This window comes from Cantharellus anzutake (assembly GCF_015039405.1).
Source record: "Cantharellus anzutake strain C23 chromosome Unknown EI90scaffold_8, whole genome shotgun sequence".
NCBI classification, from domain to species: Eukaryota; Fungi; Basidiomycota; class Agaricomycetes; order Cantharellales; family Hydnaceae; genus Cantharellus; species Cantharellus anzutake.
In genome coordinates, this window is record NW_024066958.1 from 114,648 (window position 1) to 131,325 (window position 16,678).

Here is a 16,678-nt window from a genome sequence, read left to right on the forward strand (position 1 = left end):
CTAGACTGAGACCGCCAAATCCTGTCGGGAATGGGCAACATCTCTATCCATCTCCTTCTAGTCGGGAGCTACAACCTTGAAACTGAATTACTTGATTTCGTGAATCAACATTCAAGTTGTCGAATGGATCATGACAGCAAGCTACAACGTATCTCCCCTAATCCCACTTCACTAGCCACCATCTTGAAAATGACAGCGGGGATCAGGCCCAATCAAAACTAACTCCGTTTACCACCCTGGCCGCATCCAGCCGCTTTTGCAAATCTAAATCATGGCCAATGCAGTCCGCCTTCACTGATTCGAAATTCGAACTTGCCTACTTCGACTCGGTGCCGAGCCCGCGGCATTCGACCATCCCCGCTGTCAACCGATGTCCGAACGCAGGCCTCCACATTCACAGATGGTTCTGTACCGGGTCCTCCGATACCCGGAGAGTTGGTACGGGGGAAAAGGGTAATTTGATGAGTTGTGGAGGACGATAACTTGTCGTGAGCTTGACCATGCGGATGATCAAGCGCGGAAGTATAGTGTGATGGCAGGCTCTGTCCACGATCTTGTGTTGGAGGAAGCGCTGGAACTGTCAACCTGGTGACAAAGGTGACGACCCCAAGTGACTCTCGGAGGGCTTGGATGCAATCCGTGACCTGCTTTATTGGGACTTCGGCATGCAGCGAGGATCCATTCTGGGATCGCACATTGTGCTCGCTCGTCCCCAAATCGGGCCACCGGAACGCAGTCAATGAGTCTATCATGAGCATACATATCTCCTGGTCAGGAGTAGACGTGGCGTGGAAATTTGGTATGGATGCCAAGGTCGCGGCCAGCTGAAGCGGAGAACTTGGTCGAAATATATGCAATCGTCTGAGACTCTGATCGGAAATATCTTTTGCCAAGGACCCAATTATGCTTGAAAGTTCTCTCGAGATCTCAATCGACTCCTGAGCCAGAGTCCACTCGATCCTCTTCCTGACGTAATGACTGACAAGTTCGTTGATTCGGTCGGTGGACCACTGCCTGTCGCAGTCAACCGCAATCACGGCTTTCTCTTTTCCACCAAGTTCGAAAGATTCCGTCAGCCCATTATGCCTCAAAATTGCTGAGTAAGGCAACACGCATGTCATCACGATAAAGTACAGGAGGTGTGTTTTCCCTGAGCCATGAGACCCATGAATCTCGAACACGTCTCCCCGGTTCAAAGTTGAGGCGTCTGTTGTTAGTTCCGGCAGTGCTCTGCGTATATGGTCATCTAGGTCGTCAATGCAAGTAGGCCCTAAGGGTTGAGCTAGTGCAGTAAGCAGCAGCAGCAGCAGCAGCATGAGTCTGACATTCCAGCGAGGCTAAACCTCCATTGCGGTTAATGATGCGTACTTTCGCGTTTAAGGGAAACCAAAAGCTAGTTTATCCTTTATTTAGCTCTGAGACAACTTTGGTCGGCTGAGGAATGCGCACTTCCTGGGCAGTTTCAACTTGAAACATCACGGCGATCGGCGACAAGGCGGGTGATCACCTGATCCCGACAACCCGAAGGTGTTTGCCGATTCGGATCGTTGAATTCAAATATAATGCAGTTGATGGATTATATTGAAAGTAAACAACTCGCCAACAACGCGTTTAACGCTCGTTCACAGTGGTCCACTTGCCAGCCACCTAGATCTCTCCTGGAATCACACGTCTCGATTCTATATACCTAGAATAGAATAACCGCAGGCATTCTTAACTATTGACATGTCTTTTGGACCTCCTTTGCGTCCCCGCGCGCCTGCGCGGAACAGTCCTGCGCCCGGATCCGCACCTTCTACACCGTCTGTTAATGGGCCAAAGAGCAACCTCTCGCGAACCCCTTCTTCATCTTCTCCTCGCATTGGGGCACCATTGGGGCCTAAAAGAGGCTCGCCGCGTCCCACGACACCTAGGCCAACATCATCTGGTGGTTCGCCTGAACGGCCGCTGAGTAGAGGTTCAGTTTCGGCAAGCTTAGCACGTGAGATCGAGGAGAAGGAAGTGGTGAGTGTAGAAATTCAACATGCAATCACGCGTCTGGATCGGTTTGACAGCTACTTGGGAAAGTCCATGAACAAGATGCAATTATTTCCGCTCTCAATGCCGAATCTAAGAATTTCATCTCTGCATTGACTGCAGCAGAAGCTCGGATGCAAGAGATGGATGCGGATCAGGCCAGAATGGAGGACGAGTTGGCTACCAAGAATGAAGTCGCGGAGAAGCTGAGAAGTCAGATCCGTGAGCTGGAGAAGGAGAAGCGCGATTTACAGAAAAGATATAATGAGCAAGTGAGTAATTGGTGTTTTATATGAATTACGGCGTCCTCGAATGAGCAAATTGCCTGCTATCAGACCCAGACCTTCGAATCCGAACGACAATCATTTTACGATAATGAGCAGCATCTTAAATCTCGCATTCAAAACCTTTCTCAGTCCCAAAGATCGATAAGGACAAGAAAATCATCTATGACACAGTCAATAGTTACTGAGAGGACCTCGGATGAACTGGATCATGAAGTAGATAGAGATGATGCCGAGGATGAACCTACCGAGCCCTTATGGTTCAGTCTGATTCCCTCAGAGGCGACGAGGAGGAACATGAGCCTCCGGAGATAATTGCTATGAAGCTCGAGCTCTCGACTCTCGCCACATCACATGCCTCACTGCAGGGCACCTTACAATTAATGCAGGCGCAGTTGGCGGATCTCCAGCGGGTGAATAAGGAACTTCAGGTAAGTTCTCAGACCGTTCATGCGTCCTACTTAACTGTTTGTATCGATTGCTCCCAGGAAGAGAATGAGAGTTACAACATGTTGTTGATAGAAAGGACCATCTCCGGGCAGTACGATCTCCTTCGCAGGACCACCCAGAACACAGAGACAGACGATGTGTCAAGTTTGCACGGCACCACGAGTACCCGATCTAACCTTGAGGCCTTGCCAGAAGTCGATGAGGCCAAACATGCGCCAACTGAGCTTGAACTCGCGCTTGCGCAGCCTCGTTCGATCTCTCCCGCTACCTCGGTGCGCACTGGAGGAAGAAAATCTCGTCGTGTTGGGTCGATTTCCTCTGGAGGAGAGAGGGGCGAGACGCTAGGAGATCTGCCTATTACTGGACCTGGCCTGGATCTTGCTGCCGAGCTGGGTCGGGCAGAGAACAAGGAGTATGTGGATCAGATTCCCGATGGGCCGAAGGAACCAGAACCACCATTGCAAGTTGACGCTACCGTTGTTGAAGGTATGACTCTACAGGCGAAGTCAGGGTTCTCAAATGAATAATCTTTCCTCCATTAGCGCTTCGCTCCGAAGTCAAAGCCCTCAAGGATGCTAATAAGGCCCTGAACTTGTATGCATCGAAGATTCTCGACAGGATCATAGCTCAAGGGGGATTCGAACATGTCCTGGCAGTTGATTACGATTCCAAGCATGTGCCAACCGAGAAGAAGACGGCCGCTTCACCTAAAGTGGTTCAGAAAGAGACTAAGCCGAGGACGGGACCAAATCAAGAGCCAAGTATCGCACAATCAGATGTGACAGCTCAGGATTCACCGAAATCGCCTCCACCCCATGCGAGGCGGGCTTCAAAGCGAGGCATTTCAATTGACTGGGGCCGTTTCTGGCCCAGTGGCACAGCGTCGGCCGAAACACCTGTCTTACGCGAGCCAGTTCCACCAATTCCAGATCCGATTAAAGCTACACCCACCCAGACAGCGAGAAAGCTTGATCACGAGGACGAGGACGAAGAAGACCGCATGCTGCGAGAGCGTCTTAAGGAAGATATGCGGCTGCATGGAATTGAAAAAGAGTTTCCACCTCGTGAAGTGAAATCTCCCTCTCCTAATACCGCTGTGTCATCATCGTTCCCTAATGTGGGCTCGCCTGAAATAGCAATAAGCACTCCAACAACCCCTACTCCGTCATTCAAGACTGGTTTGCCGTTCTTCGGACCGGGGACATCCCCCTCGTCGTCAGAAGCAGCTTCACCCTCTGCTCCCCTCGCGCCGCTAACCAGTGAGGCGCTACAACAAGCTGAAGCCCGAACAACTCTTGCGGCATTTGATGCAAGGGAGAGGGAGCTAGCAGAAGAAATTGCCAAAGGTCGGTCTGGCGGATTTACTGAGATGACTTCGCCTCGACCAGGTTCCTCGCTGAGTCAGCGACATCGCAGTCGAAGGAGTGGTGGGAGTGGACACAGTGCAAAAAGCGGAGCTTCTACGTTGTTCAGTGCAGGGAGAGCAAGCATGGAAGAGAGTTTGGGAGGATCAGTAAAAGACGAAGCCTGAGCGAGACATACTCTCACTTCTTCACACACTAATAAAGCATTGTGGCATACATGCACTTATTCTGTACAGTACCTCTTGCATGCCTGAGTCATGTTTGTACTATACCGGCGATTAATAGATCATATTCTAAATCTTTCCAACCTTAGGGATAAAATACAAGAGTCGAGTTCGAATTATTGTGATTGTGATTTATCAGGGACTGTGTGAGGAACAAGAACATTTTCGGCGTAGCGTCGGGCAACTGTGAAAGGATTAGAGGAGAACGCAGGGTTGGCATGGACAAGTGCCGCCCTCTCCCGCTCCCTAAGTCTAGAGAACGTCGTTCAGCACCGGAAGAGTTGAAGTGAAAAAGCGGATTTACTACTTACAGGGTTTTCCTTCTTTCTTTTTGGGTGAGTGGTGTGCCATTCCCTTCACCGATTGGCTCAGGCTTTAATCGTTCCACCACTCCTCTGGAACTAGAAGGGTTCTTTGTATGAGAACTATCATCTTTTTGAGAGGCAATAACAATTTCGTTGAGCGCGCTTTCCAGGCCCGTCAAGTTGGCAGTCAGTTTTTGTTTTTGTTTGGACTTTTGTTTCGCCTTGTGTTTCTGTTTGCCCTTACGAAGTTTGGAGTATGGAGTTTGGGAAGAATTGATTTTCTTGATGAACATTTCGCGTTTAACTCTGAGTTTCTCTTTCTTGGTGAGACGGGGCTTGGCCTGCGATGGAGTGGCTTTGAGTGACCGCATGATCTCATTGGCCTACAGGGACATGAGCATTGACCAGGCACTCACCTAATAGAAGAGGGGAAAAAATAAATCAGACTCACCGATACATCTTCTTTCGATCCTAACTCGACTTTCTCCACTCCACTGTTGGGTATGTCGTTAAAGCGATTGAATAATCTAGCAGACTGTGCATGAAGGCGTGCTTTTTGTCTTATTGCTTTCGGCTACAACAGTAATTAGTATTGACTAAGGTGATCCTCGGTCATCGATGCCAGAAACTCACTGACCATCTTGGCAAGGAGACGCGAAAGACGTTTCGGCCTAACTCTCTTGAGTTGCGAATTTCCGCGTGGCTATGAGGGCAGGGAATGAATTCCACACAATTTATCCATTCCCATCGTCTTTTCATTGACTAAGGTATTTGTACCTTCAGGGTGTGCTAGTGTCTTATCCTCACGCGACTTTTGTGGGGGGGCTTCACTCTGAAGCGACTCGTTTGATGCTTTCCAGGAGCGTGGGATCAAAACATGCCCAACATGTGCCATCCTTTGCTCGTCGTGCATCGATTGCTTTGAACATTCGACACCCTTCCAGAGCGACGGAGGGCAGTGTACGTCTTTCCGGGGGCAACTCATTGAGCTCGTCTTCTGGCTCTCCACACTCGGACTCGCATTCAGATCTCAAGAACATCAGACAGGCTCTTTCCGCTCTCCTTAGGCGAGCGCCCTCTTCTGAGAGTATACAGGAATTCAATAAATTGCATGAAATCGCTCTTTCGACCAGCGCAGTTCAGGATAAGAAAGTACATGAGTTGCTTTTACAAGCAGCGGCTCACGAACGTCAGCCTCACATAATTACCCAGCTACTTGAGCTCGCCCACCAGCAATCGAGACAAGTTCGCATTAATGTATATGAGCACATATCGCACCACTTTGCTGAAAGCAAGCAGTGGAGATACGTGCGATCCTTTGCTGAGCTTGGCCGAGCTCATGTTGGGCGATGGTCTACTCGACTACTGGACTGGCGAATACGATCGCTTGCGGAGCTCGAGGAGTATACTTTGTTGCACGATTCGATTGGATGGTATGCTCAAGAAGGATTGACGCCATCCCGCCGCACGTTCGAAATCCTAGTTAAAGCTAGCCTTTCCAACAGGGACATTGTCTGGGCCACTCAGATCCTCCGTCAGATGGAACAATTCGGGATCCCTTTCGGAGATTCCACGTACACTGCCGTTTTGGCTGGTTGCAGGGCGTTTGGTCTCTGCCCTGATGTAGAGGCGAGATGCTTCGCAATTCTGAAGAACATGGGTGCATTGAACAACATTGATGTTATCAATACACTTATGCGCCTCCGTTTGGATGTCGGCGACACAGACGGTGCTCGCCGTATCATGAGTGCTGCCCAATCTCCCACTTCAGATCTGAATTTGGAGCTCAACCACCCAACTTCGAATTCAAACGACCCTTCACTTTTGCACGCGTTTCCGCCTAGCCCTCGCCTACCACCTGTTATCTCCACCCCCAGTCGTATTCGAATGCCAACCGTTGCCACATACGACATCCTTCTACGCCAAACTGCACACTCCGGCACCTTGGACCAAACGATATCAATATACAAGAGCATGTTACTCAGCGGCACGCGGCCAAATGATCAGATAATTTCGAGCTTGATTTACGTCATTTTTAGGGCGAGCCCATCTCATTGGCAAGACGCTGTTCGTATTGTATCTGCAGCCATCTATGGTCATCAGTCAAAAAAAGCTTCAGGATTCTGTCGCAAATTAGGCGCTGAGTCTACGGGATTATCAGCCACGTTTTCGGATGCAGCTATACCGCCCGTCACGCCAACAACTCGTATTTTCAACGCACTTCTCGCTGGACTTGTGTCTTTCGATACGGTATCGCTGGATGGTCTGTCTACAGCTTTCAAGCGTATGACCTTCATTGTCAGAAAGATGAAGTGTCTCGGATTGGAGCCAGATGAGGAAACAGCACGGATTTTCATGAGCTTCTTGGATACCGGGGCAGGCTCCTCGCCTTCACAGGTGTGCGATGTATTGAGTTGTCTTACGACCAGAGCTGCTGTCCAGCGTGAGACTCCCTCAGCATCAACATCGGGCGCTATACAACCATCTTCGCACTCTCCCACATCCGTTGATTACGAGCGCCCTGAACCCTCCCTTTCATTGTCCTCGCACCATGCAGTAGGGCTCACCAGACAAGCCCTCCCTGAGGGATCGAATCCATCATCATCGGCACCCATATACGCCACTTTACAACACGTCAATATCATACTTCAAAGTATAAATCGGAATAGTCGGTTCTGGCTAACAATGAAAGGGCGACAAACACTGCACCGGATACGGGACGGTATCTCGTCCAAAAACCGAAATCGTATCAATGTTGACAGGTCCCTTACTTCGCATGATGCCATTGACTCAACCATCTCTAAATCACAACATTTTTTAAGCATTTCCTCCCACTTCACTGCCAACCCGCTTCTCTCACACCTCGATTCCCTTCGTCGCCGTGGCGTGCGAAGCGATTCTCGGGGCTTCAACCTGCGAATGTCGCACGAGTTATTCGTCAATAAAGATGCGTCGCGCGCACAACGCACATTTGATGCAATGGTCGTAAATGGGATCAAACCTTTGTCTTCTCATTATGTAACTCTCATGAAACCGTTTGCAGCCCGGGGGGATTTGGGGTCAGTGAAGAGTGTCTTCGCTGCTGCAGTAGCCTCAGGGATTGTTGTTACAGTTGCAATGTTCACCATTCTCATTGTCGCCTATGGAAGTGCTGGTGATCCCCACGGCGCACGACGAGTTTTTGGCGATATGCGAAATTACGGGATCAAGCAGGATGTGACCTCGCTTGATGCCCTGGCATCGGCATTTGTCCGTAGCGGACAAAAACGCCAGGCGAGAGAAGTCCTGGTAAACCACTGGAACGCTGTCGTCCCTGCTAATGCCCTCAGATCTGATGTAAATCTTCGAGAATTATCGCTCAAAGTGCTTTTTCAAATGCTCAGGGGTCTCAGTGGTGCACAACGAAAGGGAAAAAGGCCTGCTAGTGCAATGAGGAGATTGCTGACGAAGCGATTGGTTCGTCGGGTGCTTAAAACCTGGTCAAGCGATAGCTCAATGGTACCGCGTCGACCAACCGTCCCACGAAGTGCGGAGATGCGACGGATGCGACCACGAGGCTGAATGATGGTTAGTGCGTGCAGCTCGATCGCGTGTTGTCATGTAAGTTAGTGAATTTTGATAATTGTGTGATAACCATATTGAATTGGATTGTGGTTTCGTGTAGACCAATTCGCGTGAATCGCAATGCATCTTGATGCTCTGCGGACGCACAGTTTGGTCTGGCTAGTGATCATGCAGCTTTTGTATGGTGACTTCAATTGCGAAGTTGGTGTCTGGAGTAGCCTACCTGACCCAAGTGTGTGATCGTAAATGATACGTATCCGAGCCCTCACCGGGTACTGCAGATCACGATTGGGGCAGTGATAACAGAGTTATGCTAGAGATCTGCGTTGGAATTGACGATTCTCTGGAGGCTTGGGCGATGGTGATAGTTGTATTGCTTCGAATGCTGCTTTTTACATACACCTTCCCATTGGTTGTGTTAATGTGAGGTGACACGGTGCGACCGCCTCTTGCACCATTATAAGTATTGATATTAGAGAAGCAACTAGGCTTCGACGGAAGACAGAGACGGAGCTCTCTGTCCAGCGGGTACCGCTTGGTATATTTGCAAAGTCAGATGGTCGCAGTCTCGCAGAAATTTCTTCCATTGAGTGTCATCTCGGATGTTTGGACATGAGACCTGTTTAATTAATTAGCGCACAATCTCTCGGGATCCTTGGAAGCGTACCAGACAGACGGATGACTGCGTCTCTGTTTCTAGATCAACGATGTCCTCCACCTCTGTTGGAATGGAAACCTGCGCTTCATGCCCAATACGACGTTTGAAGTCAGAGAGCTCGGGCCATTCATCGTGTCCAATGCTTTGCTGGCCACCAGTCAGAGCATATGCGAACGAATTTTTGATCGTTTGCAGTGCGAAGAGATGGTACCGTTGACCACCTATCAGAAGCGATTCTGGGGGCACTGGCAGCTCGGGGGGATCCGATGATGACAGGCTAGCGCTCTTGTCAGTGCCACAAATTAAGATATCGACACACTCACGACTTGGCGACTTCCTCTATATACTCTTTCAATGACTCAGGAGACCGATCTACCATCACCTCGCGAGTAGCGGTGGTGGCCATGATACGAAGATCAAGAGGTCTCCGAGGAAACGAATGAGATTCTGGTTGATGTTGGAGCGAATTGCACGCTTACCTGTGCGGAAGAAGTAAATCGAGTCTGAGCTCGGTACCGAAACTGAGTCGGGGCCGCGATTCCGACCCTGGAGTCGATGAAGATGCCATATCTTGGGGTTTTGATAAGACAGAGGGTAATATGGAAAGGGGGATCTGGCAGGTAAAAGCTCGAGCCTGATTTAATGCCGCGGATTTGTTTCCAGGCTCGACAACTAGGTAATACTTAAGCTCCAAGACAAAACTTTCCATCTCAGAGGTTCTCTGCAACAACGGTGCGCTGCGGATTGTGGTTACTATAGTCTAAGCCATGGATTTGAGATCTGCAAACCTTGGGACGAAGAAAACCCGCGGCTTCTTTTTCTTACGAAGCCACTGAAGAAGGCTTGGAAGTGGCCATGAACCCGGCAGTGGAGAAGAAAGTTCAACTTGACTAGAAACCTGGCCGTGTTTCAGAACCAGATGCCCCGTCCTACGCGAGACGTTAGCCAGTTGTATAGCTGCAGCACGAATGAAAGCTAACCGCGCAGTAAGCTGAATTAATGCATCAGAAGGGGCCGAGTCTGATATCACTTTTCGGATCTCGTGAATCTCCCCATCACTTTCAAGTAAGTTGTGAATCTTTCTAAATATTAGGGAAGAATCGGTGACGCACATTTGTGATGATAGAAAGGTACCTTCCCCATCCAGGCTCTTAATGGTACCCATTTTATGGCCCATTATCCATTCCCCAACCTGTCGACACCGGAAAGCACTCGATGTCCCCATGTTCCAGGGCAATGCACTGGGAGAAACAAATGGAAAAAGGCTGTATAGAGGGGGATATAAACCTGGGTTCTTCTCTCCGCTTGTGTGGGCAAATAATGGAGAACCATCCATTATTGCTTCCTTTGGATGGAAGATTGGCTAAGTAAGAATAAGAAATTACACATGGTAACACTGACCTCCATTAATGCACGGTATATGAGCCTTTTAGCCGATTGCAAGGATCGCTCATTCACGCTTGTGAGTTTAAACTGAGAAACATTATCTCTCAGTGCCCAATTTGGCAGCCCTAAACGATGCACACACCATTCCATGTTCCTTGGGTTCTATGAAGGTGGTGACGAGGCGGGACATTGACTGTATAATATCGGGACTCAATCGGTATTTCAGCCTGCAGGAAAAGACTTCCGTTGTGAGACTCTTCGAAGAGAAGTGAGCAGGGATACTACTCCGCCTAGCAATTATCTCGTGATGACTCACCTTTCGAAAAGCACTGAGATGCTTTGCCAAGTTGCAAAGGTCAACTTCCAGGCCCAACGCTCGAATCGCTATAGGCCTTGGCTCGATAAAAAGCTGTACCCGGAATCGAGACGCGAGGGCCTTGAGTTCCGAGCCGTCTGGGTCTATTAGCAAAAATGATAGGCAGCCCATCACCCATAGACAAACCTTGCCCCAGCAGCAAGAACAATTCCACCAACTTGAGGGGGGATACTGGCGGCTAGAACAATGAGTCAAAGCACGAGACGGCAATATCAACACATACTCCGTTCCCTTATCTCTACAAGTGCTCGGCGCCTCCTCTCCTCTTCCTCAGGTTGAGGCATTCCCCAGTGCCGCTCCAGTATGGCTTGGATCAAACCAGTTTTAGAGAGTTTGTATGCTTTGTGAACTTTCACTAATGACTTCACGAAGCGATAAAGCTGGTTGGCAGTAAAAGATCTCGTGAGAGCCGCAAGAGTTTCCTTATACACCTTCCGGTAGCCCTTGAAATCTCTCCGGAGCATGTCAGGCACATTCTTTGGTTTGAAGCGTTCAAGATCGTCTATAGAAGGGGGGATCCTTTCATTTCGCCTAATCATTTCCAAGTGAGCCTCTAGACGGTTGAACTGGGAATCAACCGGCAGAGCCTGATTAGCTTCCCGTAGTTCTGTTCTGGGCCACAAAGGGGGAGTCGCAGATTCATCCGAGTCGTGACGCTTGCCCTTGGGGCCAGCGCTTAGTTGGGACGTTTGGGCATCTGTTTGAGGTGTGTCAGGCATGAAATTTGCACACGATGAGGCGCGAATGTACTCGGTGTTTTTGTTCCCGTGGCTAGGGACCTTAGTGGAGTGTGTACCCATACACCATAAGTGTTTCTCGCCCGAAAAAAGCATGCTAATGTGTATCGCTTTGTACCCGGGGAGAGGGTACTGCACATGTGCGCCCGAAGGACCGTGGACAGGAAATTTTTTTTTTGTCCAATTGGTCACGTGATCTTTGACCGCTAGACATAATTTTCGCGTCCTGTCTTCACAGTCCCACCTGCTATTATCTTTTGACAAAATCCGTACAGCATGACGCAACCGAATGGTATCCATCCTCCGTACGAAAACATCGATGACCCAATTGATTATTCTGACATTGAGGCCAAGTAATTGAGTATTTCCCCAGCGGCGTTCAGTAACGTTTTCTAACGACTCCATAAGGTACCAGGTCTCATTTGAAGAAGGGTTTGATGCCGTTGTCGTTATTGACAATCTCCCGATTGTTGATCCGTCGCGTAAAGACAAATTGCTCCAAGTCATAAATAAGCACTTGAAGAAATGTGGTTCTCCTAAGCCAGATAATGTCTTTATGCCTTGGGATGATGCGAAGAACCAATCGAAAGGGTACAGTCTCTTAGAGATCGATTCTGATATGAGAATCTTCTGACTTAATGATATCACAGGTACGCCTTCTTCGAGTTCTCCTCAGGAGATGAAGCGAACATTTGCCTGTCGACTGTCCACGGATCCCATTTCGACAAATCACATCAATTTCTCGTAAATCGCTTCACCGACATTGAAAAATTTGCTGCTCTTGATGAAACCTACGTAAAACCAATTATTGATGAATACAAACCAAAGGTGAAGGAGCTTGTTTGTGAACATCGCTAAGGTCCTGATCGCGCCCTACAGGAGCATTTACGGTCATGGCTTGCTGATCCTCAGGGAAGGGACCAATATGTGACCTACCGTGACCTCGCTGTCACTGTATTTTGGTATGGTAAACCGAATGTGTCTGAAGTTGTGCTTGAGCGAGATGTAAGTCTGTTTGCGGGTAGTTTGTCGCGTTGACCTGAATGCCCCTTTGACCGCAGGTCTGGACGGAGTTGTACTGCCAATGGTCTCCTCAAGGCACTTATCTCACCACTATTCACCGCCAAGGTGTCCAATTGTGGGGTGGCAGCTCCTGGTCCCCGATAACGCGTGTCGTCCATCCATTCATTAAACTCGTTGCCTTCTCCCCGAATGAGAATTACTTGGTTACATGGTCCCCAGAACCGATCACAGTGGGCAGCGTCACAGGTGCTGGTGATAAAAGGCAGGCCACACAATTCACAGAAGATGACGAAGGGAACCAAATTGCTGTTTGGGATATCAAGACTGGGCAGTTGCTCCGAACGTTTCTTCCTACATCACCTAGACTTGCTGAGGAAGATCCCGCAGCGAATGCTGGTGCTGAAAAGCGCCGCCAAATCCTTTGGCCAGCCCTTAAATGGAGCGGCGATGATAAGTACGTGGCCCGTGTCACCCCAGGGTCTCAGATCAGCGTGTACGAGCTGCCTGGTATGGGCCTTGTCGACAAAAAGAGTTTGAAAATCGAAGGTGTCATCGATTTTGAGTGGGCTCCTATTGGTGAAAAGGATCGCGAGGTGGGAGAGAAACAGTCATCGAAAACGGCTTCAAAGAAGCCGCGAGAGAACATACTCGCTTATTGGACTCCAGAGATGGAAAGTCAACCGGCTCGTGTGTCGCTGATGGCGTTCCCAAGTCGGACAGTCCTTCGTGTCAAGAACCTAATAAATGTGTTTGATGTGTGTGTCTTATTTTGTGTGGCTTTTGGATCATACCTTCACCTATCACCTTTAGGCAAAATTCTACTGGCAAAGTGGGGGTGACTTCTTATGCGTTAGGATTGATCGACATTCCAAGACAAAAAAGACAGTCTTCAGCAGCCTCGAGATTTTCCGCGTACGAGAAAAGGACTTCCCGGTTGAGATCATAGAAACAAAATGTAGGTTTATGATTAATGTCTTGGGCAATGTCTGATTCAATAATGTTTAGCAACTGTTCTTGACATCAGTTGGGAGCCGACCAGCGACAGATTCGTCATGATATCCAGCACCGACCCTAACCTTGGAACGGCACCCGGAAGCGGCATCACAATCAGGACTGACGTCGGCTTTTATGGTCCTGACAAGTCAAAGGGCGACTTTAAATTATTCAGTGAGATTTAAGCTGATTGCACACCCTTTTGTTGATTTCGAATTCCACAGAAAATTTAACGGGAAAGAATACGAACATTGTTCGGTGGAGTCCAAGAGGCAGACATGTTGTACTAACCACAATGGGTAATTCGAACCACTTTGCGTTGGAGTTTTGGGATTTGGACTTCACTATCGACGACAAAAAGTTGCCCGCGGATCGAGATCCCGGAGCCAGTATACGGCTTCTCAGTCCGCCAGGCGCAGAGCACTATGGCATCACCGACCTCGAATGGGATCCAAGCGGACGTTACGTCGCGTCTAGTGCCAGTGTTTGGAGGCACAGTGTATGTGATCCTATTGCCACCTTCCGGATGTCTGCTTAGCATGGCCCCTCATTAGATTGAAAATGGCTTCGCCATCTGGGACTGGCGTGGTGTTGAGTTGGAAAAACATATCATCGATAAGTTCAAGCAATTCCTTTGGCGCCCTCGTCCACGCTCCCTCCTATCAAAGGGACGGCAGGAGGAGATCCTCAGAAACCTTGCATCGTATAGCCGTGTGTTCGACGAGGAGGATGCTGCGGAGGAAACTAGTGCTAGTAAGGAGCTTGTTTCCCAACGAAAAAGATTGGTGGACGAATGGAATGCTTGGCGTGCCCGTGTTGAAGCTCAACGCGAAGCAGAAGGTATTGTCGTTCCTGTCGCTCCTTCTGCCGGGACAAGTGAGGACAAAGAAGAAGTACAAGAATGGGTCGAGGAGCTCATCGAGACCATTGAAGAAGTGCTGGACTAGTGTCCTTATATTAATGCATGACCTCCAGTTGTTTTGCTCACTGCTTCATCTCCACCTTGTCCCTATTGCCTATCTATGGAGTTTGCTTGACAAATGTTGCCAATTTTGTCCTTGTCCCGTTGGCAGCATAAGTGACAAATTGGGGACTGAGAAACAGTTTACATAGTTGAATAGCTCCTTTGAATAGCTTCCATTTTGAGACTGAATTGACCAATAAATTATTGAGAAAATGTCAGGGTTCAGCACCCTGCCCTAGGGTGCCCTGGACTCCCCAACCACTCCCTTCCATTCCTTCATTGTTGCCCTGTTGTTGCTTCTGTGTGTTGTGTATCTGCGTGCATGGGATAGTGTGAGCAAGCAGCTTGCCCAGAAACCCGCACAGCCACACTCTGGGCACTGCCACCTGGATGTTCCCTCCGGGTCACATACACAACTCTAGGAGCTGTATAGTTGTGGGCATGTGACCCATTCCTTTACTGTAAGGAAATGACTGTAAGATGGTTTTCGGGGATTGCCGGATCCTGCACAGATAGTTCATTCCTCTGTGCGACATGCAACAATTGCTGTGTGGGGTTCAAATTGTTTCATCTTTGCCACACTTTGATAGATAGTAAGCTGGAAAGTTTTTGTTGGTCCCCAAAATACACATGGACCCCTTTGCATTTGCCCACTATATTGAACTGCTTGCAACCAAACCATGCAACTGTTGGAGTTACAATGACATGTGACTCACTAACCAAACTCACATGATCTTACTTTTTGTTTCCGTTGTATTGATACCATGACTGCAATTGTATATAGGTAATTGTTTTAGTCTATTTTCCTTTTCCCCTCAGTTCTTCATTCACAGAGACTGAGGTTAGTATCTTTGGTTTTAGTTACTAGTTACATTACTTACTCTGTACTATAGCTTCTGCGTTAGGTTAGTATTAACCATAATAAATTCAGTTCTTCATTCACAGAGACTGAGCTTCCACATTAGCCCTCCTATTAGGTTATGAGCCCAGAGGCTCTCTAATTCTAATCAAAAAGAACTCCCATCAACCCAGTATCAACCATGACCACCATTTCCCACAAAGTTGATACCAGAATCTTCAAGAACGACTGGCTACGAGCTGATGGATCGAACTACAGAACTTGGAAATCAATGATTGAACTCATACTCGAGAATCATCATTTACTGGAATATGTTGATGGTTCAATCCCTAAACTGCCCCTGCTCCTGCACCCACTACTGCGCCTGCCAATACTGGTACAGGATCAGGAAACACTCCCCCTGCTACTCCTGCCCCACAACCCAGCACCGCATTAACTCCACTCCAAATATGGAAAGAGGGTAATTCTGTGGCTTTACTCCAACTTGTTGTGTCCATCGATGAGGAAGTCAAACTCCTCATAAAGAAGCTCCTATAGCATGGGCGGAAATCAAAAAGAAGTTTGAAGGAAAAGGCATGAAGTCTGTCTTTTACCTTATGAAGAAACTCTTCTGCACTGTTATGCTTCCTGAAAAGGACATCTACAGTCAAATTCAGGAGCTAAAGGAGTTGTTCATTAAACTCGACTCACTTGGAACCAATATTAGTGAGGAAATCCAGACAGTTGCCATACTCATGGCACTTCCGGAAGAGTGGGAGATGATTCAGGAAATTCTCCTGAATAAGGACAAACTTACCCTGCAAGACACTATCAATGTGATCCTTGTACATGAGAGTAAACTCAAGCACAAGCAGGAAACTGCTATGCTAGTCTGAGTTGGGAAGGGAATGTCAGGGGACGACTCCCGGGTCCCCATGACCCTCCCCTATGACCCACAGCCTCAGGTCTGGCCAGCCCTATCCAGGGCATAATCTACTGTGGGTAAGAAGATGAGAAGGAAGTGTCAGGGATGCGTCTGGGGTAGAGGGGGTCCGGATGTATCGCCCGGCAGAAGGGCCCTCGCGGGGTGCAAACCGGGCATGCGTGCTGGCAGGTCCGGGAAGGGACAGCAGTCCCTGGCCACTTAGACTGAAGTGGAGAATGTGTTATTGTTATTAAAAGGGAAAACTATACTACTTACCTGAAGTGGAGAATGTGAGAAGAAGGTTACTTCTTCGGTTCCCACTTCAGGTACATTTATGTACATGCGGCTTGAGTCACATGACGAGTGCCACGTCACCCTCGGAGACAGCCGCAGGCATCCGGGTATCCCCGTGGGGGATCCCGAGAGCGTCCGCTGCATGTGTGCGTGCTGGGCACAGCGGGGAGCCGTCTGGGGTGTGTGGGCCGGACAGGTCAATAGTACATTGATACAAAGGAGGGTGGTCCGTGTAGATAGAAGGAAATAAACAAGAAAAGGAAGATGAGAGGAATGA

The 16,678-nt window shown here is 48.8% G+C and overlaps 6 protein-coding genes across 6 annotated transcripts; 3 read left to right on the top strand and 3 right to left on the bottom strand.

Moving 5' to 3' along the window:
* Positions 1 to 93: 93 nt before the first annotated feature.
* On the bottom strand, positions 94 to 1,484 carry EI90DRAFT_2967752 (uncharacterized protein). The gene is made up of 3 exons (XM_039055606.1): positions 1,450 to 1,484; positions 1,369 to 1,393; positions 94 to 1,282 (listed from the first exon to the last, which is right to left on the bottom strand). Exons 1-3 carry the CDS (start codon positions 1,474 to 1,476, stop codon positions 270 to 272), a joined length of 1,065 nt encoding a protein of 354 aa, XP_038920155.1. The 5' UTR covers positions 1,477 to 1,484; the 3' UTR covers positions 94 to 269.
* Positions 1,485 to 1,580: 96 nt separating this feature from the next.
* Positions 1,581 to 4,406, top strand: EI90DRAFT_3040979 (uncharacterized protein). Its single transcript, XM_039059054.1, has 6 exons — positions 1,581 to 2,004; positions 2,055 to 2,288; positions 2,352 to 2,516; positions 2,567 to 2,731; positions 2,789 to 3,236; positions 3,293 to 4,406. The coding sequence occupies exons 1-6, from the start codon at positions 1,726 to 1,728 to the stop codon at positions 4,279 to 4,281; spliced, it is 2,280 nt and encodes a 759-aa protein (XP_038920156.1). The 5' UTR covers positions 1,581 to 1,725; the 3' UTR covers positions 4,282 to 4,406.
* A 48-nt stretch (positions 4,407 to 4,454) lies between these two features.
* On the bottom strand, positions 4,455 to 5,014 carry EI90DRAFT_2909364 (ribosome biogenesis protein SLX9-domain-containing protein; the record flags this gene model as incomplete). Its single annotated transcript, XM_039054371.1, has 2 exons — positions 4,455 to 4,590; positions 4,650 to 5,014. 2 exons carry the CDS (start codon positions 5,012 to 5,014, stop codon positions 4,455 to 4,457), a joined length of 501 nt encoding a protein of 166 aa, XP_038920157.1.
* Positions 5,015 to 5,897: 883 nt separating this feature from the next.
* On the top strand, positions 5,898 to 8,000 carry EI90DRAFT_2897851 (uncharacterized protein; the record flags this gene model as incomplete). The annotated part of the gene is made up of 2 exons (XM_039054025.1): positions 5,898 to 7,049; positions 7,230 to 8,000. Coding segments are annotated over 2 exons (1,923 nt in total), but the record flags the coding sequence as incomplete, so codon positions are not given.
* Positions 8,001 to 8,691: 691 nt separating this feature from the next.
* Positions 8,692 to 11,346, bottom strand: EI90DRAFT_3118334 (uncharacterized protein; the record flags this gene model as incomplete). Its single annotated transcript, XM_039063093.1, has 12 exons — positions 8,692 to 8,826; positions 8,875 to 9,142; positions 9,189 to 9,290; positions 9,345 to 9,602; positions 9,654 to 9,794; positions 9,846 to 9,923; positions 9,978 to 10,228; positions 10,267 to 10,338; positions 10,394 to 10,507; positions 10,568 to 10,704; positions 10,754 to 10,798; positions 10,851 to 11,346. The coding sequence occupies 12 exons, from the start codon at positions 11,344 to 11,346 to the stop codon at positions 8,692 to 8,694; spliced, it is 2,097 nt and encodes a 698-aa protein (XP_038920159.1).
* A 209-nt stretch (positions 11,347 to 11,555) lies between these two features.
* EI90DRAFT_3040986 (translation initiation factor eIF-3b) lies at positions 11,556 to 14,539 on the top strand. Its single transcript, XM_039059055.1, has 9 exons — positions 11,556 to 11,717; positions 11,773 to 11,955; positions 12,015 to 12,192; positions 12,244 to 12,369; positions 12,426 to 13,142; positions 13,198 to 13,342; positions 13,393 to 13,554; positions 13,605 to 13,879; positions 13,935 to 14,539. Exons 1-9 carry the CDS (start codon positions 11,641 to 11,643, stop codon positions 14,325 to 14,327), a joined length of 2,256 nt encoding a protein of 751 aa, XP_038920160.1. The 5' UTR covers positions 11,556 to 11,640; the 3' UTR covers positions 14,328 to 14,539.
* The last annotated feature ends 2,139 nt before the right edge of the window (positions 14,540 to 16,678 follow it).